The sequence below is a fragment of the Delphinus delphis genome, chromosome 15 (genome assembly GCF_949987515.2).
Source record: "Delphinus delphis chromosome 15, mDelDel1.2, whole genome shotgun sequence".
Lineage (NCBI taxonomy): Eukaryota > Metazoa > Chordata > Mammalia > Artiodactyla > Delphinidae > Delphinus > Delphinus delphis.
The window spans coordinates 51,658,022-51,681,813 of NC_082697.1; the positions used below are offsets into that span (position 1 = coordinate 51,658,022).

General features: G+C 45.9%; 2 protein-coding genes across 2 annotated transcripts in view; both read left to right on the plus strand.

The window, feature by feature from the left end:
* Positions 1 to 10,909, plus strand: part of LOC132437949 (zinc finger protein 75D-like) — a 37,006-nt gene extending 26,097 nt beyond the window's left edge. Inside the window, exon 8 of the mRNA XM_060031613.1 lies at positions 10,802 to 10,909. Within this exon, the coding sequence (XP_059887596.1) occupies positions 10,802 to 10,815 (14 nt within the window). The 3' untranslated portion in view covers positions 10,816 to 10,909. The remainder of the gene's footprint in view (positions 1 to 10,801) is intronic.
* On the plus strand, positions 6,807 to 20,823 carry LOC132437953 (zinc finger protein 75A-like). Its single transcript, XM_060031620.1, has 7 exons — positions 6,807 to 6,996; positions 8,861 to 8,989; positions 10,802 to 10,997; positions 12,011 to 12,102; positions 12,388 to 12,514; positions 15,546 to 15,656; positions 15,835 to 20,823. The coding sequence occupies exons 2-7, from the start codon at positions 8,969 to 8,971 to the stop codon at positions 16,431 to 16,433; spliced, it is 1,146 nt and encodes a 381-aa protein (XP_059887603.1). The 5' UTR covers positions 6,807 to 6,996; positions 8,861 to 8,968; the 3' UTR covers positions 16,434 to 20,823.
* The last annotated feature ends 2,969 nt before the right edge of the window (positions 20,824 to 23,792 follow it).

The window sequence follows — 23,792 nt, forward strand, 5'->3', positions numbered from 1 at the left end:
TTAACAATGTTAAGTCTTCCAATCCTTGAACACGAGGTGTCTTTCCTTTTATATATGTCTTCTTTAATTTATTTTAACAATGTTTTATAGTTTTCAACGTAGAAATCTTTCATTCCCTTGGTTAAATTTGTACCCGGGTACTTTATTCTTTTGGATGCTGTTGTAAATGGAATATTTTTCTTTATTTCTCTTTCATATTATTCATTGCTGCTGTACAGAAACACAACTGATTTTCTATATTGATCTTGTCCTGCAACTTACTGAATTTGTTTATTATCTTTTGTAGTTTTTATATGAATTGTTTTTTGTTTTGTTTTGTTTTTTTGCCCCACAGCGCAGCATGCAGGATCTTAGTTCCCCCACCAGGGATCACACCCCGACCCTTGACAGTGAGAGTGTGGAGACCTAACCAGTGCATTGCCAGGGAAGTGCCTGGGGTTTTCTATATGTAGGATCATGTCATCTCTGAATAGAGGAAGATTTATTTCTTCCTTTCCTATTTGAAGGCCTTTTATTCTTTTTCTTGTCTACGTACTCTCTATAGAACCTCCAGTATCAGTGATAACACTGAGCAGTTTTCTCTAAGCACTGGCACATACATTGTCTATCTTGAGCCTTACATTGTTCCTGCCAGCTATTATATTTATTTTATAGATGATGTAACGAAGTACTAGAGAGATCCACTGGCTACCACAGCTGACTATCTGCAGAGTAAACCAGGGTGCTCAAGTCTCTAGGGTCCTAGTGTTATGACCATTCTAAGGTATATGACCGTTCTTGCTGCCTCCCTTTTTAGAGGGCAGGTTAACTGGATGGCTACATTGACAGGAAAGAGAGAGAGGAACATAGCAGAGTCTGATTGTGGGAAGAAGCAAAGGAAGAGCAGTGCTTCGTTGACAGTGCTTCGACAGCAGAGTAGCACTGCTGTCGTTGTCACATCTACAAACAGGGTATGAGCCCAGATGGTGCTGGTGCAAAGACCCTTCGAAAAAAGAGAAGCTGAAGCGCCTGTCAAGCAGAACAGCAGTAACCAATAGGAGGCATCAACAAACGCCCAGATCTAAGGCCCCCTGCTCTCGAGCCACTTCAGTGGTCCAGGTTATGACGCAAGGAGGATCCCGTCTTCTCATTGGGGAACACTGCTGTCGATTAGCGGAGGGCGGAACCATGGCGGGGAGGGTTGTCCTGTAGCTCACCGCCTCCGTGTCCGGCGACGCTGTTTTCCGGCTTAGCCCTTGCTCATGCGTCAGGCCTTCTGGAAGTCCCGGCTCGCCCCGCGGCAGCTTCCGGCCGCACGCGCTGGAAAAGACAGCCTGGCGGGTGAGTGGTGTGTTTGAGGTAGGGTTTTCCCGGGGGGCGGGCCCTAACTCCGCGGCCCCGCCCTCTTCTCTGAGGTTCTTGTTTTGTCCTGGGTCCCGTGACGGGAAGTCTCTCAGTGGCTGTGAGCCGGGACATCCTTCTTTTGTTTAGAGAGGTGTAGGGGCGATGTACCTGGGGTTCGGGGCCTGTCGCCCTTCACCCTGTCCGCTCAGTGTCCCCGTGAAGTGTGCTTTCAAAGGCCCTGAGCCTCTTACCTTTGTGTTTTACACGAATAAAACACTGGTTCACGGAGAGCTTAGAGCGTCCTTGTGAGCCCTTGTGCTGGGCGGTGGGGACACGAAGACAGCTCAGACATGCTCCTTGCGCTCATAGAGAGCTCCCAAACTGTGGAGTAGATAAACCCGCAGAAACAAGTTCTGGTGTTAGTTGGGGTAATGTAACTGAGCAAGGGCTGTGTGCCTGCGGCGCAGGAAGCCAAACGCCGATAGCAGGTATTTGCAGTGTAACGGGCGGCGAGGCGCGTGAGGCCTTAGAGGCCCCGCTCCACCAATGGTCAGCGCCGCAGTGGTCCCCGCGGTGGCAGTCTCCCTAGGTCGCAGTCCCCGGGATGTGGCCGACGTTTGCGCTCTCGCCCCCTTCCGGAGCATTCGTGGCGCCAGGCCTGGCAGAGTGGTGCCAGAGGAGGGAGACTTAAGGGGAAGGCTGCGGCAGAGTCAGGTGCGTGCACACGTTGCAGCTTCTGGCTTTGGGCGAGTCTGGGGTATCTCTGGCCGGGCAGGAGCACTGACAGGTAGACCTGCAGGCTGGGGAGATGGCGACGCTCTGACTGTGAATTAGGGTGACCCTCCACTGGCATGAAAGGCCACTTGAAGATGCTGTAGCTGGAACCTGTGACCTGACCCACATGGACATTAAGAACAAAGGATTGACACCAAGAAGTTGACAACTAACCACGCCCTTCCCTCACCTTTCTTGTTAAAGGGCTTTGCTGAAAGCCTTTGAGGAGTTGGAGGTTTCTCAAGGCATGAGTCACCCGTCTCCTTGCATGACCCTGCAGTAAACCTTTCTCTGCTCCAAACTCCGACATTTTTGAATTGTTTGGCCTCACTAACACTTTACAAATCCCATAAGCAAAGCTAAATCATTACCCCTCATTTTACTTGTTCAAGGTCCCAAGGATCAACTTTTGCTCTCTTAAGTCTAGGCCCTGGCTAATAGGAGAGGGTCCCTGTGCGGGCCAGTTACCCTGCTGGGGAGCATTCATCCAGCACCCAGCCTGTGTCCTCCCGCCAATGCCCAGGCCCAGCTGAAGAGGCAGATCTCAGCTGGTGGCGCCCTCCAGGCCAGGTCCCCAGACCCTACCCAGCCATCATCACTGAGGGAGGAAGGCACCCAGGACCTAGCTGGCCCTCAGGCTCCTCAGGCCCTGCAAAGAGGGGTCAGGTCCTGTGGACTGCAACCCAGGGAGAGTGCCACCACCGGGACTACCATGATGCTGACCATTAGTATAGCAAGGCCACTAACAGCCTTGCACTAATGGCTGTGCTCCCGCCCCGCCCCACCCCTATTACAAACTGAGGTCAGAGGGTACAAGAAAGGTAATAAAAATTTTGGGTAGAGTGATTAATCATAAACTCAATAGGGAAACTCAGTTTTAGGGGGACTCATTTTCAGTAAGAGAAGGCACTCTGAGAGAGAGTTAAAGACGGGACTGAGGACTTCAAAGTGTTAGGAGCTTCCAAGAAGGTGATAGTGGTGGTGTTACCAGTCCTCATTCTCTGGGTTTCTTGCCTTCTCTGATGGTGCACTCCTTGAAATTTTTTCCTTATTTCCACATGTCTAATTTCTAAACAAAGTTGCCCTTTCTCCCTTGATTGGAAGGAGTGCAAACTGGTACCGCTAGTGTTCAGTTTCTATGGAAAGGATGAATCAGGCCTTGGGAAAAGGCACTAAGGCTGGAAGGCACAGATCCTGTTCCAGGATGTGAGACCAGTTCACCTGTGCTGGTTTGTAGACTGTGCATAGGAGAGTGTGCAACAAGGCTGGAGGGGTAGGTTGGGCCTTGAATGCTAGGGGGAGCCTTGCGAGTTAGGAGATCTTGGCTTATTTCAGTGGCATTAGGAAGTCTTAAAGGCTTTTGAGCAATTAGATTATTAGAAAGTCAAGAAGTCCAGATCTGCTCTGTACAAAGACCAGGTGAACAGATGGGAGACTCATCTACCAGTCTGGCCTAATGATATGTGCCTAGACCAGGTGTTCTCAATCGGGGCCGATTGCCGCCCAAATACATTTGACAAAGTCTGGAGTCAGTCTTGTCGGGACTGGTGGGTGCTCCTGACATCTAGTGGGTGGAGGCCAGGGGTACAGCTAAACATCCTACAGTGTATAGGATACCCACCCACGCACACAGACAACAAAGACCTGTCCAGCCCCAAATGTCAATAGTTCTGAAGTTCAGAAATCCCACTCTAGAGCTACAGGAGTGGAAACGAAGGGGAGACAGATCTCAGAGACATCTAAGCTAGAGACCAGTCTTCATCTCCTTTCATACTGTTTATAATGCTTAAGTACTGGACACCCAGGCAATTAATGAGGTCTGAAGACCCCAGTCTTCCTTGTCTTTTTTCACCCATTCATTTGCCAAATATTTATTTTAGGACCAGACACTTCTCGAGGAGCTGTGTTTCAACAATAAAACAAATTACCTGCTCTCCAAGAACCTTACATTTTTGTGGGGATGACAGACATTAAACAAATTAATATATGTTAAGTAGTGAGATATGCTTGAAATTCCTGTAAGATGGAGCTTCTCTTATACCACCCCAGACCATTTACTCTGCACCTTCTAAGTGGGAAGCACTGGGCCAGATGCTATACAAATAGCATTTCTAATCTTTTTCTCTTTGCTGCATGGTACGTATTGTTATGCTCAGATGAGAAAAAGAGGCTAAGAGAGGTTGAATATTTTGCCTCACATCAGTTAGTGTGGAGTTCAGCTGGGACTGGAAACTGGATCCACCTGATGGTCGAAGTCTGTGCAATTTCCATTAGGTAACAGGTAACAACTTCCATTTCCTGTCTCATATACCAGGTTGATTATCCCCACATTGTAGGGATTGAATTTTGGGCCAAAGATCAGCCTCAGTTCGATTTGAATTCCCCTTTATTGCTCACATTCTCTCAGGTGGCTGATTCTGACCTCTCAGAGAGGCTGGCAACTTGGAGATCTCCCACCAGCTCTTCAGACTCTCCCATTATCAGCAACTGCTGAGCCTCACTCACAAGCTTTCAGCCAGCTCTGGGAGCTCTGCTCATGATCATTGCAGCCCAAGCTGCATTCAAGTATAGGATCCTGGAGCTGAAGCAATTCCTGATCATTCTGCACAGGGAGATCCAAGCCTGGGTGAGGGCGCATCATCCAGGAAGCATTGAGAAGGCAGTGACCTTGGTGCAGCATTTAGAGTGAGAACCCAGGAGACGAAGGCAATGATGAGAAGGGGAGTATGGAAAGAGAATGGAAATCAGATTGGAGAGGGCCTGGGTAAGGGAACAGGAAGTTGAAACAAGGTGGAGAAACTTGATTTAATTACTGCTTCTTAAGTACATGTTTGTTTTTCTCATTGGTGTCCATGGCAACTTTTAAGAAGACATTTTCTTTCCCCACTGAAGGAAGGAGGGTGGGTAGAGAGTTTTCAGTAGGTCTTGTCTGCCAAGAATAAAGGAAGGGAGGTATTTTTCCCTGTAGAACACAAGATTTCTCCTCTGCATGTTGTAAGTACCTGAGCCAGTTCTGTAAACAAGAATTTTCTGTTTTTTTAATTGAAATTGATTTACAATGTTGTGCCCATCTGTGCTGCACAGCAAAGTGACTCAGTTATACACATATATACATTCTTTTTTTAAACATTCTTTTCCATTATGGTTTATCATAGGATATTGAATATTGTTCCCTGTGCTATACAGTAGGACCTTGTTACTTAATTCATCTTATATATAATAGTTTATATCTGCTAATTCCAAACTCCCAGTCCTTCCCTCCCCCACCCTGCTTCCCCTTGGCACCCACAAGCCTGTTCTCTATGTCTGTGAGTCTGTTTGTTTTGTAGATAAGTTCATTTATGCCATTTTAGATCCTACATATAAGTGATATTATATAGTATTTATCTTTGTCTGACTTCACTTAGTATGATAATGTCTGGTTGTATCCATGTTATTTCATTCTTTTTTATGGTTGAGTAGTATTCCATTGTATATATATAGCACATCTTTATCCATTCATCTGTTGATGGACATTTAGGTTGTTTACATGTGTTGGCTATTGTGAATAGTGCTGCTATGAACAGAGGGGTGCATGTATCTTTTTGAATTATAGTTTTGTCTAGGTATATGTGCAGGAGTGGGATTGCTGGACCATATAGTAATTCTATTTTAAGTTTTCTGAGGAACCTCCACACTGTTTTCCATAGTGGCCGCACCAACTTACATTCCCACCAACAGTGTAGGAGGGTTCTTTTTTCTCCACACCCTCTCCAGTATTTGTTATTTGTAGACTTTTTAATGATGCCCATTCTGACGCTGTGAGGTAGTTTTGATTTGCATTTGCATTTCTCTAATTTCTCTAATTAGTGAGAATCTTTTGGTTGTTGACACGCCTGTTGTAAGACAGAGGGATTGCCGTGCTCAGCCAGCTGTAGGAACTTTGGTTGCATGTGTCTGGGTCACACCTATCACAAGCCAGATTAGTTAGACGAAACTGCCTTTGTGAAAATTATAAACGGTACCTCATTTAAAATGGAATCAGAGCTCAAAGGGGTTGATCTCACGCCCAACCACTAGACATCAATTGCATTAGCAACAGGTTACTACTTTACTACCCACCAGGAGGAAGATTTTCTCCTGACCTAGCAACAGGTGAGCCAATGAGAGACTGTCAAAATTCAGCCAATGACAAGCCACTACACTCCCATTTTGCTCCAGTGGATTCTTGGGTTACAACAGTCGCTCCGAACTCCTCAGGTCTCCTGTGTACAAGAACCATGTTCTCCAGACTTGCTTATGGTTGCCAGGGTTTGCATATTCCAAATAGCAACTCTTTATTGTCCCCAAATTAACTCATTTTGCTGATAAAATAACTGGCTATTTTATTGTTTTAAGTCAACACCAGGTACCGGAAGAGGTTGTGAGAAGCGGCGGGAGGACAGCTCGGGCACTGGCAGGGGCGGGGACGTCACGCGGTGGGACTCCGGGTTACCAGTCGCCACCCACTCACAACGACGAAGGAAGTAATGGCCGCGAGAGGACAGCCACTGTGCAGGGCCCTCAGGCTCCGCGGGCCTGAGATTTCGTGACATCAACTCTCGCCGCCTGGCAAACGCCAGTTCGCGGCGGTGAAGACACAGTGACCTGCGAGGAGCCTCTCTCCGGAGGTACGTCACTTCCCCTTCCGGTTGGATAGAGTGAGGGGTGGGGGTGGGTAAGCCCGCGGCGCAGGAACTGCTCCGGGCGGACCGTCCGGGGCAGGCGAACCTAAGTGGTTCCGGGCCTGAGCCTCGGAACCCACCTCTGAGTGGCGCGGGGCGGGGAGCTGTCCTCCTTAGAGCGGTGGCCGGACCGGCGGCGACTTGCGGTAGAGCCCCGGGAGGAGGGAGCGGCCTCCACGAAGCCAAGCCATCCGAGGTAACCTAGAAGCGGCTTCCGCTTCAGCGCAGGCTCCGGAGCCCCCGAGAGACGCCGGCCGCTGCAAGGCGGCCGGGGGTATTTCCGAGCCGGGCGGCTGGACTGTCTAGGGCGAGGCCCGCCGTCAGGCTCGTGAGGCCGCTCTCTCCAACGTTTGTGCGGGTGGCGCCCGGGGCCGCGCTGCGGGAGTCCATTCGGACACTGCCCGCAGGCACAGTGCTCGCGGGCGCGCCCGGGCGGTCGTGTCCACTTTCCCGCCTCCGCCGGCGTTTCCTTTACCGGTTGATGTTACTGTGGGAGAAACGGGTGGTCCAGCCTCAGAGAGATCAGCTTCCTCTGATGCGAAAGCCTGGGAAGTGTCCCTGCTCCTCAGAGCCAGGTGGGCATCGGGAGCCGGCCGTTTGTGAACACCGTGGCTTCCTGGGCAGAATTTCGGTGCCCTTTCCGCTGGATCACCTCAGGAAAAGTGAGGCTCACGAGGCACTCCTCCTCAGCCTCGCTTAGAGGTCTAAATGAGCCCTGGAGAAATGTAGCAGCTGAATGTAATCATCACCAACTAACATGCTGTCCTTTTTCCCAACTGACATTTGGATACACATTTTGTGAACAAGGATCAGCTGTAATTTTTCCTAAGTCAAGTAATGAAAATTAAAAATTCAGGTATAAATCTTCTGCATGGTGCTCTTTATATATCTTACAAAGAAATGCCAAGATGAATGTAGAGCAACTAGTTACTTAATTGGGAGATGCTTTTGAGAAGAGTAAGGCTCCATTTTTCTGAATTACTGTTCTTCCACTCTGGTCTCATTGTTCCAGCTCTTCTGCCAGTTTTCATACAATGCAAAGGAGCACCTCAAATGGTCCAGGAAGTGAAGTCTTTCATCTTCCCAAAAGAGCAAAGGTCATAGAAGTTGTACCCTCTTACTGAAGACAGACTAGGACGATATGTTGAAATTTAAGAGAAACTCAGAATATTCTCCTGATCTTTCCTTTACACGGAGAGGATGGCATAGGAAGTGCATCAATTAAATCTTTGGATAATCCCCAAACTCCTTGGAGCCAGTGGGTACTAGTTTTTTCACCCACCAACCTCTCCTGATTTAATTAATTAATTTATTTAAAAAAATTAATGTATTTAAAAAAATTATTTATTTATTTATTGGCTGTGTTGGGTCTTCGTTTCTGTGTGAGGGCTTTCTCTAGTTGGGGTGAGCGGGGGCCATTCTTCATCGTGGTGTGCGGGCCCCTCACTGTCATGGCCTCTCTTTGTTTTGTTTTTTTTTTGCGGTATGCGGGCCTCTCACTGTGGTGGCCTCTCCCGTTGCGGAGCATAGGCTCCGGACGCACAGGCTCAGTGGCCATGGCTCATGGGCCCAGCTGCTCCGCGGCATGTGGGATCTTCCCAGACCGGGACACGAACCCGTGTCCCGTGCATCGGCAGGCGGACTCTCAACCACTGCACCACCAGGGAAGTCCTGCCGTGGCCTCTCTTGTTGCGGAGCACAGGCTCCAGACACGCAGGCTCAGTAATTGTGGCTCACGGGCCGAATTGCTCTGCGGCATGTGGGATCTTCCTAGACCAGGGCTCGAACCCGTGTCCCCTGCATTGGCAGGCAGATTCTCAACCACTGCGCCACCAGGGAAGCCCTATTTTTTTTTTTTTTAAGGCAAAGTAATTTATTTACATTTGTCTTCAATAAGTCGTGCTGTATTCCGTTGAATAATAGAAAGAAAAGGAGAGAAACAAAGGCTTGGCAGTTGATTTTTAAAGTTCATTTTTCTCTTATAATAAGTAACAAGTAGTAAAGTTCGTGTGACTTTTTTATTGACATGCACTTTTTTTTTTCTCACTTTAATGCCTTAGAAAGAAGAACCTTCTGTTGGTTTTGTTCCAGATCAGACTGGGCCTCAGTTGTCAAAGATGGTGCTGGTGGTGTGTCCAACACAGGAGCCAAATTGTTCCTAGATCAGAATGATGACAGTAGATCTGAAGGTGGGTAAGTACTTGAACCCTCAGATCAGGACTCTGTGGGAGACCAAGGGACCTGTGACAGACAGCTCCAGTCAGCATAAGAAATATGCCCCCCAAATGGACAGTCTCAGTCCCAAGAGGTTTCACCAGCACTTCTAGAGCTTCCTCTGTCATGATGCAGCTGGACCCAGGGAGGCTGTTGACCAGCTTCAGAAATTAAGCCCATGGTGGCTGAGGCCAGAGATTCAGTCAGAAGTGCAGATCTTGGAACTTGTGGTCCTAGAGTAGTTCCTGACCATTCTGCCCAGGGACACCCAGACTTGCATAAAGAAGCACCATCTACAGAGCATTGAGGAGGCTGTGGTCCTGGTAGAACACTTACAGAGGGAATCTGGTCAAATGAGGAATGGGGTGAGAAGAAAGATTCTTCATGTGTGCAGTAAAACAGGGTGAAGGTGGATGTATTGGGGGCAGTTAATTGGGAAATAAGATGAATTAAGTCTCAGTTCTGTTGTTCCTTTAGGACATGTAAAGCAGGACGTGAAAGCACAGACCCACAGCCATAGTCAGTCCACAGGTTTCAGAGATCCTGGCAGACTTCCCTGGCCTTAGGGAGAGTTGCTTTTTGCCCTCTTTGGAGCAAGGGTGTGTTGAGGGTAATGAGCCTAGTCTGGCTTGGCAAAAGAGATGAGCCTCAAGTTCTTAGAAACAAACAAAAGGCAATAAGGAGTTGGAGAGGAAGGGACAGATCCAAAAAGCAGTAATTCTCAGAGACCAAAGGAGAGTGAAGATAGGAAAGAGAGGGAGAAACCAAACAACTAGAGGAAGACTGCCCAGGAAGAGAAAAAGTAGAAAGAAAACAGGGAAAGAAAGATTTGGAAATCCCAACAGAGTAGCTGAGAGAAGAAAGAGCGTGAGGGATAGTGTCCTCTGTACCGTAGACAAGGGCCTCCACTGCCCTCCCTCAGTGGTTGTTCCTTGGCTGTGCTGTGAGTGGGGATCCAGGGCATGCCCTTGGGCAGGTGGCAGCATACCAGCTGGCTTCACAGGCCTGCTGAGAATACCGGGAGGGCACACGTTTTGTGTCAAAATCATTTGGGGATAGGTTGGAGCCTTGACTCTTTCCTCCCACTTTTTTCTCCATTTCATCCCAATCCTCTGTGAGACTCTTCCCTGGCAATGTGGAAAATCTGGTTGACAGGACAACTTTTTTTTTTTTTTTTTTTTTTTGGCGTACACGGGCCTCTCACTGTTGTGGCCTCTCCAGTTGTGGAGCACAGGCTCTGGACGTGCAGGTTCAGCGGCCATGGCTCACAGGCCCAGCCGCTCCGCAGCATGTGGGATCTTCCTGGACCGGGGCACGAACCCATGTCCCCTGCATCAGCAGGCGGACTCTCAACCACTGCGCCACCAGGGAAGCCCGACAGGACAACTTTTAAATTCAATTCCTTTATCTTTTGAGAGAGTTAGAGGACAGGAAACCACTAAGGCAAGAATCTAAGTTGGGAGAGAAAGTCTGTCAAGGCAGCATGAGAACAGGTGGCCTGTGCAGCCCTGTTAGTGGTCTGAGCTGGGCTGGTTGCAGAGGATGGGGGCTGCTGTCTTGGAGGGCTGACAGTAACCACACCTTTTTTCCTCTTCTGCCAATTTTCCTATATTTTGTGTATAGTTCTTGTGGGAAATTGGTGGTCCCGTATCTCTCTTAAGTCTTTGTGACATTTCCTTTAGTGTCTCCTTCTTCCCACAGTTTGCACTCTGCTTTTTCCTCCCTCTCCCACCAACTCCCAAACGAAAAGTAAGTTCCATGGTAACAAGGATGGGCATTATTTCTAGGTTGCAGACCATGAGCTGGGAAAGGAGGCAGTGCTCTTGGGAGAGACAGCAGAGGCCCTAGGCTTCAAGCTGAAGCCAGCAGAGGCCCAGCAAGTGGGCATGTCCCAGGATGAAGAATTTTGGAATACACACCAGAGTCTACAAGAGCTGCTGATCAGGAATACCCACAAAGAAACTGAGCCCGTATGTGAGAGGGGTAAGGAGCTTCACGTTACTTGCCTTCTCCTGGGAGCTGGGATAGTAATTTGTTAAGCCAGAATGTTGTTACCATTTTCTTTCTTGCCCTGTGGATCTACTAATGTAGCCACGTTAGCAATTAGGATGCCCCCCAGCTTATGGTAGAGCAGACCAGGTGTGGTTGAAGGTGGGGGTTGGCCTAAGATTCAGAAATCTCCAAACCACAGAACCCTGGTAATAACATCAGGAATTCTGTTTTTAGAAAAGCAGAGAGGGTCAGTCTCACCTCATGCTGAAAATATGGAAGGAATTGGGATCAGAATGGGTGGTTAGTGGCAGAATGTGAACACTATTTGTACCAGAAAAAAAGTAATAAATGATAAAAAAAGAAAAAAACTACATCTCTTACTGTACACTGGATTCCCTGAGTATTTTGTTTTCAACTTATGTCACGAGAAGGTAATAAAAATTTTTTTCGTTTCATTAATTTGCTCATGAAAACTAGGGAACCTGTTTTAGAGGCTGGTAGTTCCATGGTTTTCATTTATAATGAGAGAGGCATTTCTGAACACACACACTTTTTTTTTTAATAAATAAATTTATGTATTTATTTATTTTTGGCTGTTTTGGGTCTTCGTTGCTGCACGTGGGCTTTCTCTAGTTGCGGTGAGCGAGGTGGTGCGTGGGCTTCTCATTGTGGTGGCTTTTCTTGTTGCAGAGCATGGGCTCTGGGTGCGCGGGCTTCAGTAGTTGTGGCTCTTGGGCTCTAGAGCACAGGTTCAGTATCGGGGGTGCACGGGCTTAGTTGCTCCATGGCATGTAGGATCTTCCTGGACCAGGGCTTGAACCCATGTCCCCTGCATTGGCAGGCGGATTCTTAACCACTGCGCCACCAGGGAAGTCCAGCACACGTACTTGTAAAGGTATCTCATCAATACTAAAAAAATCGGGGTCTTCTGTATTTTAGAAAAGAGGCTACCACGTTCAGAAACAGAAGTGAGAGAAATTACCTCTGCTATCTTTCACCCACAGCGGTGCCTGCTCACCGGATCCTAGCCTTTCCTGAACAGACAAACACCAAAGACTGGCCAGTGGCACCTGAGCCTATCTTGCCTGAGTCCCAGGTGAGCTGTGCTTTCCAGCTTCTTAGGGCTGCCTCTCCCTGCTGCCCTTGACCTACACTGCCCAGCACGTGCTTAGAGGCGTGTTAACTCAGATGATCCTGCTGGGGAACTGGACACCTCCCAGACTGTTTGCTGATCCCTTGCCTCTTCCATTTCTGCCTCCTCACTTTAAAAAGTATCATGTGCTGTTCCTTTAGTTCCTGGCCTAATATACAAATCATGGGTCAGATGGTTGGGCTGCTTTTGAAGTGGCAAATACTTAGCTAAAGCGTATTCTCTTTTTAGAGCTTGTTGACATTTGAAGAAGTGGCCATATATTTTTCCCAGGAAGAATGGGAGTTACTGGATCCTACTCAGAAGGCCCTCTACAATGATGTAATGCAAGAAAACTATGAGACTGTCATCTCTCTAGGTAAAGATTCTCCCCTTCCCTTCATTGAATCTTTTTTTTTTAAATTTTTTTAATTTATCGTTTTGGCTGTGTTGGGTCTTCGTTGCTGCACGCGGGCTTTCTCTAGTTGCGGCGAGCAGGGCCTACTCTTTGTTGTGGTGCATGGGCTTCTCATTGCAGTGGCTTCTCGTTGCAGAGCACGGGCTCTAGGCACGTGGGCTTCAGCAATTGTGGCTCGTGGGCTCTAGAGTGCAGGCTTAGTAGTTGTGGCACATGGGCTTAGTTGCTCCGCGGCATGTGGGATCTTCCCTGACCAGGGCTCAAACTTGTGTCCCCTGCACTGGCAGGCGGATTCTTAACCACTGCGCCACCAGGGAAGTCCTGAATCTTTTTTTAAAAAAATTATTTATTTGGCTGCGTCAGACCTTAGTTGTGGCATGCGAGATCTTCGATGTGGCATGCGAGATGTTTCGTTGCGGCACGTGGGCTTCTCTCTAGTTGTGGCACACAGGCTCTAGAGCGCGCGGGCTCTGTAGTTTTGGCGCGGGCTTCATTGCCCCGCGGCATGTGGGATTTTAGTTCCCTGACCAGGGGTTGAACCCCCGTCTGCTGCATTGGAAGGTGGATTCTTGACTACTAAACCACCAGGGAAGTTCTTTGCCCTTCCCTTTGCATAGGAGTTGAGTAATCTGTCATATTCTTGGCTTTCTCTGTGAGAGAGTCTCTTTTCCAGTTGCTTTTTTTTTTTTTTTCTTTTTTATATACACAGATATATTTACCAGTTGCTTTTTGATTCTCAGATAGTGGTTCGGCAGGGAAAAGGTGTAACCAGTTTACCTGGGAGCTTTTGCCATGTTCACATGCTCATTCCTTATCCAGAATTTTTGTTCCCTTCCGTCCAAATTTGCTTTGCTCTTCTCTTTCCTGTCTCCCTAAAGGACACTACCATTCACCCAGTATTTCAGGCCAGAAAACCTATGGATCATTCTTCACTGTGATCTTGCCATCCTACCCCACTACTAGGTCATCGCTAATCAGCTTGGCTCCACCCTCACAGTGTAGCTTGAATCAGATCATGTCTCAGCCTCTTGTGCTGTTACCATCCTTGTCTCAGCCACAAGATTCACTCAATACTTTCTAACTGCCACCACTCCTGCCCTCCCACAATCAGTTTTCCACACAGCAGCCAGAGTCTTTTAAAAACCTAATCATGGGGGGCTTCCCTGGTGGCGCAGTGGTTAAGAATCCGCCTGCCAATGCAGGGGACACGAGTTTGAGCCCTGCTCCAGGAAGTTCCCACATGCTGCAGAGCAACTCAGCCTGTGCGCCACAACTACTGAGCCTGTGTACCACAACTACTGAAGCGCACTCGTCTAGAGCCTGTGCTCTGCAACAAGGGAAGACATAACAATGAGAAGCCCACACACTGCAACAAAGAGTAGCCCCCACTTGCTCACTGCAACTAGAGAAAGCCCGCGTACAGCAACGAATACCCAACACAGCCAAAAATAAATAAATAAAATAAAGGTATTTAAAAAAACAAAAAACAAAAAAAACACCCCTAATCACGGGGAATTCCCTGGTGGTCCAGTGGTTAGGACTCTGCACTTTCAGTGTGAAGGGTGTAGGTTCAATCCCTGGTTGGGGAAGTAAGATCCTGGAAGCTGCAGGGTGTGGCCAAAAAAACCAAACCTAATCAGATGATGACATTTTCTGCTTAAAAACCTTACGATAACTTCTCATCACATTCAATATAAGAACCAAATTCCTTACCAAGGCTTCCTCCACGATCTGGCCCCTCCTCATCTCCCTGCTGTCGTCTCCTGCCACTCGTGCCCTTGCTCTGGCCTCTTTATTCACACTGCTCATCTTGTTGTTTCATGGGCTTGGTGTGCTCATTTCTTTCTCCTTCCCTGTGCCTGGCACACTTTTCTGCCATATGACAAAACTCAGTTTAGGGTTCTGCTCAAAATATCACTTTTTTTCCTTTTTTTTTAAATATATATTTATGTGGCTGTGCAGGGTCTTAGTTTGGCACTCTGGATCTTTAGTTGCAGCATGCGGGATTTTTAGTTGCAGCATGCGAACTCTTAGTTGCAGCATCTTAGCTCCCCAACCACGGATCGAACCCGGACCCACTGCATTGGGAGCATGGGTCTTAACCACTGGACCACCAAGGAAGTCCTTCAAATATCACTAAGAGAGGCTTTTCACATAGCCTTATTTAAAATACCTTCACAGAAGCAGAATCTTAAGTGTTCTCTCACCCTGCTCTAGTTTTCTTCAAAACGTTTATCACTTCCTGATATTTTATTTGCGTGTTTATTGACATTAGACTGTCTCACTCTGCGCTAGAAGATAAGCTCTCTGAGATCAAGGGGCTTGGCTTATTCACCACTGTATCCCTAGCACATAGAGGGTGCCTGGTGCACCATAGCCACTCAGCACATATGTATTGAATGACTGAGTGATGAATGCTTTCCATACTTGGCAATATGATTTAAAGAAAGTCCACTAAGTAATTCTGGTCTGTTTCCTCCACCTGGATGTGAACCAGTGAGCTATAGGAGTAGTAGAAATCTTTCCTGGTCCAGTGTCTGGTACCTGAGAACTCAATTGAAACTTGCTATAATATAACAGGAATCACTTGTATTTATGATACCCAGCCCACTGACCTTCACATTGACTCCCCTAGACCTGGCCTTATCCAGTATGAGTCTTCCTAAAGAGGTAATAGGACCAGCCTGTATTTCCTGTAGCCTCTGGAGTTTGGTTACAGCTTAGTTGAATATGGAGTATTGGTTTCAGAAGATGGGGAACATGCAATGAATTCGCATACCCTTTTCATAGATCTAGCTTAGATTTATTTCCCAGTCTTTACATACCCACTCACAAATGCAGTATAGTGTAAACTTAATATTGGATATGAGACACTCCATTTAACCATTCAGGATAAGAAACTGTTAAAGTATCTTTTGCACTTCCTGAAGTAGTCTGGAATTAGTGAACCATTGTTAGTTCCAGTCACTGACTTCAGTTTTTTATTTCACAGCATTATTTGTGCTCCCCAAAACTAAAGTGATCTGCTGCTTAGAGCAAGGGGAAGAGCCATGGGTTCAAGGACCCCCAATATTCAAAGACAGTCCCGAAGAGCTGTTTTCAGGTAAATATACCATGGGAAGAGGAGAAATGTGCCTTGGTAGGAACCTTTACAAGGGCTTAACATTTTAAGATTCTACTTCCCTATTTTTTTTAAATCAGTGAATATTGCGTTTTTTTCTATTCCCATGGTTTTCTTGCTCTGACATACAGTTGGCTGATTCTTATGTTTATTCCAACAGAGATAAAGATGAAAAATGACACTGAAAATCATCAACCTATATGTTTTTCTGACTTAGAAATACAAGCACCAGGAGACATAGTATCAAAAAAAGCCAGTGTGAATGTTCATCAGAAAACAATGGGCAAAGAAAATCATGGTGATACACATAGGGTGGGGAAATGGCACCAAGATTTTCCAGTGAAGGAAGGAATTAAATTTTCAAACTGGTGGGAAGAAGAGCTGCTGAAACTTATCGAGCTTCATGAGAAAGAACGTGCAGGAGAGAAGCCTTTTAAATGTCAGGAATGTGGGAAAAGCTTCAGAGTTAGTTCTGACCTTATTAAGCACCAAAGAATTCACACTGAAGAGAAACCATATAAATGTGAACAGTGTGATAAGAGGTTTAGATGGAGGTCAGATCTCAATAAGCACTTAACAACACACCAAGGAGTAAAGCCATATAAATGCTCATGGTGTGGGAAAAGCTTCAGTCAAAATTCACATCTCCACACACACCAAAGAACTCACACTGGAGAGAAGCCCTTTACATGTCATCAATGTGGAAAAAAATTCAGTCAAAATTCCCACCTTATTAAACACCGGAGAACCCACCTGTAGCACATGCAGGAGAATCTTCAATAAGTGCTCAAGACTTTGACACCAGTGAAGGAAAGCTTGTTCAGTGTCCTCAGCCTACAGACATATACCAAGCGGCACTTGACCCTAAAGTTTATGAAAAAATGCAAAATTAAGAAGCATGAAGAATTTTTCACCAGTGGAAAATTTGGAGATGTAAACGTCATGTTTCACAGAAAGAAATCAGGGTTGACTGTGGAGGGGAAACGTTAATAGTTGTACTACTTACTGTTTTTACTTAGAACTTTCACTGAATTCTTTAGCAAAAATAGTGTTCTAAGAATATTCTGAGTAAGGGAAAAAGCTGCTTTGGGATTGTACCTGGCAAAATAGCAAGATCAGCTTCAAAATAGCAGATGCAGTCATGAATCATCAGTCTTCTTTGGTCACAGAATGACCTCCCCAGCCACTCTTAAGCACATATGATAGAAACATTTGTAGCATGGTCTTCCAAAACAAAAAGCAGTAATATACATGTTTCATTGCATACCATTGTCTTCCAGTTAGCAGACTTATGAATTTCAGTAGTCTCATGAGGTAGAAATGAATTCTAATATAAAGTTTTCCAAGAACCAAATTGGATTTTCTTACTCTGTTTTGTCATTGGACAGTGTTCACAAAGTTGACCTGGTTCTGAGTTCCTTCTTGAACATTTTAGCAACTATATCTCTTTAGTCCTGTTAGCACAGTTTTTACTGTGATGCAGTCATTTACTTCACTGTTAGAGAATCTGCCAGGTGAACTAATAATGCACTATCATTGCCTCTCATTTGTGGTGTTGGAAAAAAGAATATCTAATGAGATCATGTGGACATGGGTTGGAATTTTTAGCCATTTGGTATGTTTTAGATGAAAAGAAGAATTTTCTGCAATTAACTGGACTCCTTACCTCACAATGCCAATAGGATAAAACAGCCATAAACATGAGCACTTTTCTGAAGCTCATGGAAATTAATGGGAATTCAGGATCAACTTCTTAGGTTTTTGTCTGTTTGTATTTTAACGTGGCTTTTGTTTGTTACTAAGAACAACAAGAAAGTTATGTTTGTCTGGGAACTGGACTGTATGCAGTAGGGAGGATCCTGTGGGTCACTGGGAATGGTGCTCTGGGAATTCAGTGAGCAGGAGACCAAGTTCCCAAAAGGAAAGGTTTGGGAACTGATGTTGAGTGGCAGGCAAGGCTAGGTGAACCTGCATCTGCCTTGGTTGACTTACACTGTAAACTGTTAAACAGGCAGGGTCTTCCAGTTTCTGTTTTCTCCAGCATAGCATAGAATGCCAAAAAGCTATGGGCTGTGGATTTTCTTATAACACCTACAGCAGTGATTCAGATGTGTTCCTGTTAGAGCTTTCAGGTAGTATTAGGAAAGAGGTTAAATGATCTCTTACAAATCTCTTATAAAAAGGGAAGTTAGGTTCAAAGAGATCCAGAGGCTTGTTAAGACCCCATAGCTAGTGGGTCTGTTGGCTGTCACTTAGCTGCATCAGTCAGGCCTGAGGGCAGGATTAGCAGGACTGATCTGTATGTTGTCCCTGCCCAGCCAGCCTGGATGACACTGTATTGTATCTATTTCTATTTCTAGCTTGTAACACATTCCTGTTTCTTGATTGGTTACTGAAACACTCTTAAATCTCCAGTTTCCATATGAAATAGAGATAACACTCAACTCAGGGTTTTTCTGGGGATGAGAGGGGTTGATGAAGGAAAAACACCTATCGGCCTGGGAAATAGCAGGGTCTCAGTCAGTGTGCGTGTCCTTCCCTTTCCCCTGGTCCCCAGTGGTATGTTGGGTGGACTGACTACATTAAAGGAGCAGATGCATTTGTGGCTGTTGCAGCTCCTTCCAGGAGCTGAGCACTCGTGGTGGTGGTTTGCTCGGTTGATTTGGTCCTTGGCTTCAGTGCCTAATGGTGTAAGTCACCTGAGGTTTTTCTGCTGCTGTCAGCAGGATTTCATTTTCTTCTCTTAAGATAACTGTACCAGTATACCAGTGTGCTTATTTTTTAAGCTCGGCCAGCTCTGTAGCTCTGGTCTGCATAGATCTTACCCAACAGTCTCAGCCTTACACCCCTGGGACTCTGTTTTTTCTCCCAAGATATACATGTGGATTTCTTGCTGACACTGCATTCATTCATTCAATTTGATGAGGGGCTATTATGTACCCAGGTAGTCTTTTAAACTAAGGATATAGTAGTGGACAAGGAGACAAAATGCATATCCTCATGGAGCTTGTATCCTAGTGAACAGTAAGAAGGGAGTGGTTAGACTTTTTTCTCCTTGCAGTTAGCATCCTGAGATAGTTTTGAGCAATGGGTGTGAGCAAAAGTTTCCCTTCTCGGCTGTAGCATTTGTTTGTTGCTGCAGGACTCTCTAGTGGTGTCTTTTCCTGCCTCAGTCATATAAGCACATAGAGAGGAGTCACAAGATCAGAACAGTCTGGAATGCCGAGCCCCCCACATTGGGGAGGAGTATCTGTTCTGGAGAGTCCCCCAGACCTATAATGGACTGTAGGAATGAGAAATAAACTTTTGTTGTGTTAAGTCAATGGGATGTTGGTGCTATGTGTTTCTGCAGCATAACCTGGCCTGTCAGTAAGACCGTCTTCTGCTAGAGCTCAGGAAACTTCTTTGTCATTCCACCTGGTCTTTGGTCCTTGGAAGAGATCTAGTTTCCTCTAGATGCTCCACTGAGCTGGTGTAACACTGATGGGAACACTTAGGAGCTTATAAGACTATAGGTGATGGGAAAGACAGACTGCTTGCTTGCTTACCAGGGACAAATCCTGTAGAGGTCAGTTGTTGAAGTGGATGAGGCAACCATCTGTCTCTCTCTCTGGCCTTATTCCATTTCGTTGTCTTTGTCTGCCCTCTGTTCCACTGCTCCACAGCCCTGCATGCACAGGAAGGGCTTCTGTTGATCAGTGGGCTAGGGAGAGGTTAGGGGTTCCTTTCCATTCTAAGTGAGTGCAGTAGACTTCAAGGAATGGTTTGGTAAATAGCTCTGTTGTACCTTCTTTGAATTGTGCCTTAGAAAATGGGAAGGAGATCACCAAGTTTTCCCAGATTGTTGTAAAGAGGAAGGTGGCTTCTTTTCCTGGACTGAAAGGTAACAGTTGGGAAGAAGCTTGGACAGGAAAACAGGAGCAGGGCACTCCAGCTGGGGAATGAGAAACTTCCAGTGGGAAAGTTCTAACTTAGCCACTAATCAGCACAGTGTTTTACTACTACGTATGTTTTGGAATTTGGGTTGGATGTATTCAGGTTGGAAGAAGGCATTCTATACCTCATCACAGCGATGAGAGCCGATTAGTAAAACAGCAAGGTAAAACTAAAACTGTGAGGCTTCGTTTAAAAAATCAGACACAACCCTAGGTTCAGCCTCAGACAGTGTTAAAGTTCTCACTAATATGACCTGCAAAATCAGATGATTTCTAGGACAAACCAGAAGGTGCTTCGTTTTTGTGTGTCCAGTTAACAGCCTTATAGTGGCTCCAAGGTTGGTTCTGAGAATTGGATCACTGACCTAGCCTTGTCCCCAAATCCTCGACCCCTTCTCTGCATGGGTCCCAGTGGACACGGTCCTGTGACCATTGTATACCGAGAGTTCTCGCCATTAAGCTGACTGTAACCTCAAGCTCATCTTGAGAATCTCAACTATCTTTTAACTGGAGGGGAAGTACAGGAGGAGAGCTTGGATAAAACAAACTGCTAGGGTTTCGATCAGCTTTTGAAACAGAACTGTTTAATTGTGCTGGAGATTTTTAGAGGAAGAATGCTAAGCAGGCTTTTCTATCCAGCTGGACAGTTGGGATAATAAAAAGCTTTGAACACCATAAAGGATTTTCCAGACATTCGTTGAACCACTCCACAGACAAGTGTTTACCGAGCATCTTGTGCATTTCCTGGCTCCTTCCCACTCATGTGTAATGGATCAAGGCTGCCCATTACTTTTCTCTCAGGAGCTTTCCCTCTAGTGCTTACAGTGGATTATTTGCTGAAGGCCTCACGTTCTTTCTGTGGGTTATCTCCTGTACAGTCTCTGAAGTGCCCTGAGTAGGAAGTGCTGAAGCTTTACCCACATTCTGTTTCTAGGGTTCTTTCCAAACAAGTACAGAAGCAATTTGTTGCTGAATCTATTCCACACTTGTCACTTTTATAGTTTCTTCCTTGTGTGGGTTCAATGGAGAGCAAGGCTGGAGCACTGTTGAAAGCATCTACCGAACCCAATGTATGTGTAGGGTTTCTTTGTGTATGAATTCTCCAGTGGACAAGGGTACTGGGCTGTACTGAAGTTCTTTCCGCAGTCAAGCGTCTATAAGGCTTTCCTTCTGTATAAATCATCCATATCTGATAATGCCTGCACTTCACTCAAAGCAGTTCTCCCATCTGGCTCTTGTGAGAGGAATTATGCAAGCAAGCTCTTGTCTTTCACTCAGTTTCAGATTTAGGAAAACTATCAGAATCGCTTTTCATTTCCACCACAGTAGGATTATGAATCTTGAATTGCACAGATCTAAGCACTAATACAAAAATAAGGTTTATAGTATTTGAATACCCTGAACCTTCAAGGAAAAACTTGGTAAGAAATCTTTCTGTTGAATGTTTTTAACCAATGAATATAATATTTCCAGCATCATGATTTTCACACTAAGCATTTGTCCATGACTTGTACAAACAGAACAGTTTCAAAGCATGTGAAAAAATGAAAAAGTGGAGGATCTTTAATGTTCACAAAGAGAAGAGATATTTTAAGCTTCAGAACAATCTTTTTAAAATGTTAGTAGCTTAAGGAACAATAGTTTCTCACACAGAGGAGTTATGGAAATGTGTTTTAATGTTTCCTTCTTCCTGTAACTTCCTGTTGAGTAAGCATTACCCAGCATCAAAGCTATTCATCATCCTTAAAGGAGGAGCTCATATTTCCAGTCTTACTCTTCTTTGAGTTAAGAGGCGCTTCTACAGTATTCTCCTCTTGGATCTCTCCACAGCTCCCACAGTTTGAAATCCAAGCTTGCACAAGGGCTCTGTCTTCCCTTGACCTTCACTCTTATACCAGTCAGTCATGTCTGCACTTAACCATTCTGAGTATTGTGTTTATTCCCTTCATAGGAAGTATCACAAGGCAGAGTTATTTGGTTTGGTTGCTTTTGTCTGTCTTAACCCATTAGAATATAAGCATCAGGAGGGCAGGGGTTTTGTCTGTCTTGTGTAGACTTCAGTGTTGGGCACAAAACTGACATAATATAAATACAAGGATGAAAATACAGTTGATTCTTCAACAACGCGCAGGGTAGGTTAGTTGCGCCAACTCCTACACAGTTGAAAATCCATGTATAACTTTACAGTTGGCCCTCTGCATCTGCAGCTTCAACCAACCATGGATCATGTGCTGCGGTACCTATTTATTGAAAAAAGTCCACATGTAAGTGGAGCCTTGCAGTTCAAACACATGTTCTTCAAGGGTCCACTTATATCAAACAGAAAAAAACTGCCACAGCCACCTGAACATTAGCTTTGGTTACTCAGAGCACCCCCTGGCCCAGTGTTCTCCTTTCTTCAGGTATTGAGTGCTTGACAAATGTGTGATGGTCATGAGTCCTGGTCTTGTTCTTTATCAGGAGAGATGGAAGAGAAGAGCATGCAGGCCCTCTGAAGGAATGCACAGAGGATTCCTATGTTGGGGACGTTGGAATGTGTGAGGCTATCATTCTATCTGAATGAATGCTGTAGCTTGGAGCTCAGGGAACTTCACCCTGGAATAAGAAGACTGGATTCCATGTGCACCCCAAGGAAAGCACCTCCACTCAGGTTGCCTGTCCTCTCAGCACCCACCCCCACCATGTCTGCTCTCCAACACTTGCCATTAGTAAGCGCCTGAATACCCACACAGACCTAGGGGTCTTGCAGGCACTCAGCACATCTCTTCCCAAGGACTGTCTCAACACCGAGGTGTATAGAAGGACCTGGAAGGGGCCTTGGAAATCTGTTCTGTCAGTGGGTACCAAACGTAGGTAGAGAACAATGTGAGCTATGCAGAGCTATTCCATGAAAAAAGTATTATGCACCCAAGTAAATCTGGGGGCAGTGGGTTAAAGTCAATGTTTTGTTATAGGAGGACTTCTCAGTGCTTATGTTTAAATGTACACTGCAGGGCTTCCCTAGTGGCACAGTGGTTAAGGATCCGCCTGCCAATGCAGGGGACACGTGTTTGAGCCCTGGTCCAAGAAGATCCCACATGCCACTGAGCAACTAAGCCTGTGTGCGACAACTACTGAGCCTGCACTCTAGAGCCCTCGTACTACAACTCCTGAGCCCGCGTACCTAGAGCCCATGCTCCACAACAGGAGAAGCCACCGCAATGAGAAGCTCGTGCACCGCAAGGAAGAGTAACCCCCGCTCGACACAATTAAAGAAAGCCCAGGCGCAGCAACGAAGACCTAACGCAGCCATAAATAGATAGGTAAATTTATTTAAAAAAATTAAATGTACAGTGTAAACTCCGGGTCAAAGGAGAGGAGTATAAGCATGCAGTGATTGCCAGCCTTTTTTGATCGTGGTGGTGGTGGTGGTGGGTGTGTGACATTCACACCTAACATCCATCTCTCAGATAGTTTTGTGGAATACCAGTTTGGGAAACGCTGACCTAGTTAATCCTTTCACCATTATGGAAACTTGAGAGAGTATCTGAATTAGTGGAACAAAATTAGATCCCACGCCACCTGACTAGCAATTAAATGCCCCTTCCTCTACACCACACAGCCTCTTGGGTAGGGGGACAGGCACCACCATTAAACATTAGGAAGGTGAAGCTTCAGATCCCATGGTTAGATATTGCGGGCAGAGTAGAACTAGTACCCGTGCATTCTCTTTCTAGGAGAGAACTTGGAGACCTCTCTTGCAAGGGCCCCAGCCAAAGAATTTGTTTCTCATAGGTCAATGCAAGCAATTGTGTTTGGCATCTTCTGTATCTAGTAGAAGATCCAAACGTTTTAGCAACAACATTCTCAATTGCTTCTAGCGTCTGCTATGCAACGAGTGTTTTACACGCAAGGGTTTGGAAAATGGCACTTCACTTTTACAAAGCTGACAACCCAGTATAAGATCTTTCAACTTCAAAACTCATCTACTCCCCAGGAGGGGTGAAGGACAAGGACCATCAGTCCCACTTGAGACATCAGGTATATAAGACAAATTTCAGGAAGTGGTTGCCTTAAGATGTGTTGCAGAAGATGCAGGGAGAGAATTGAGATTTCCTGGTTCCCAGTTTAGATACCACAAGAGTTCTAGGAAGAAAGTAAATTTTTGTCCATGCATGTTGTGGAGCAGGATTTAGGAGTCAGG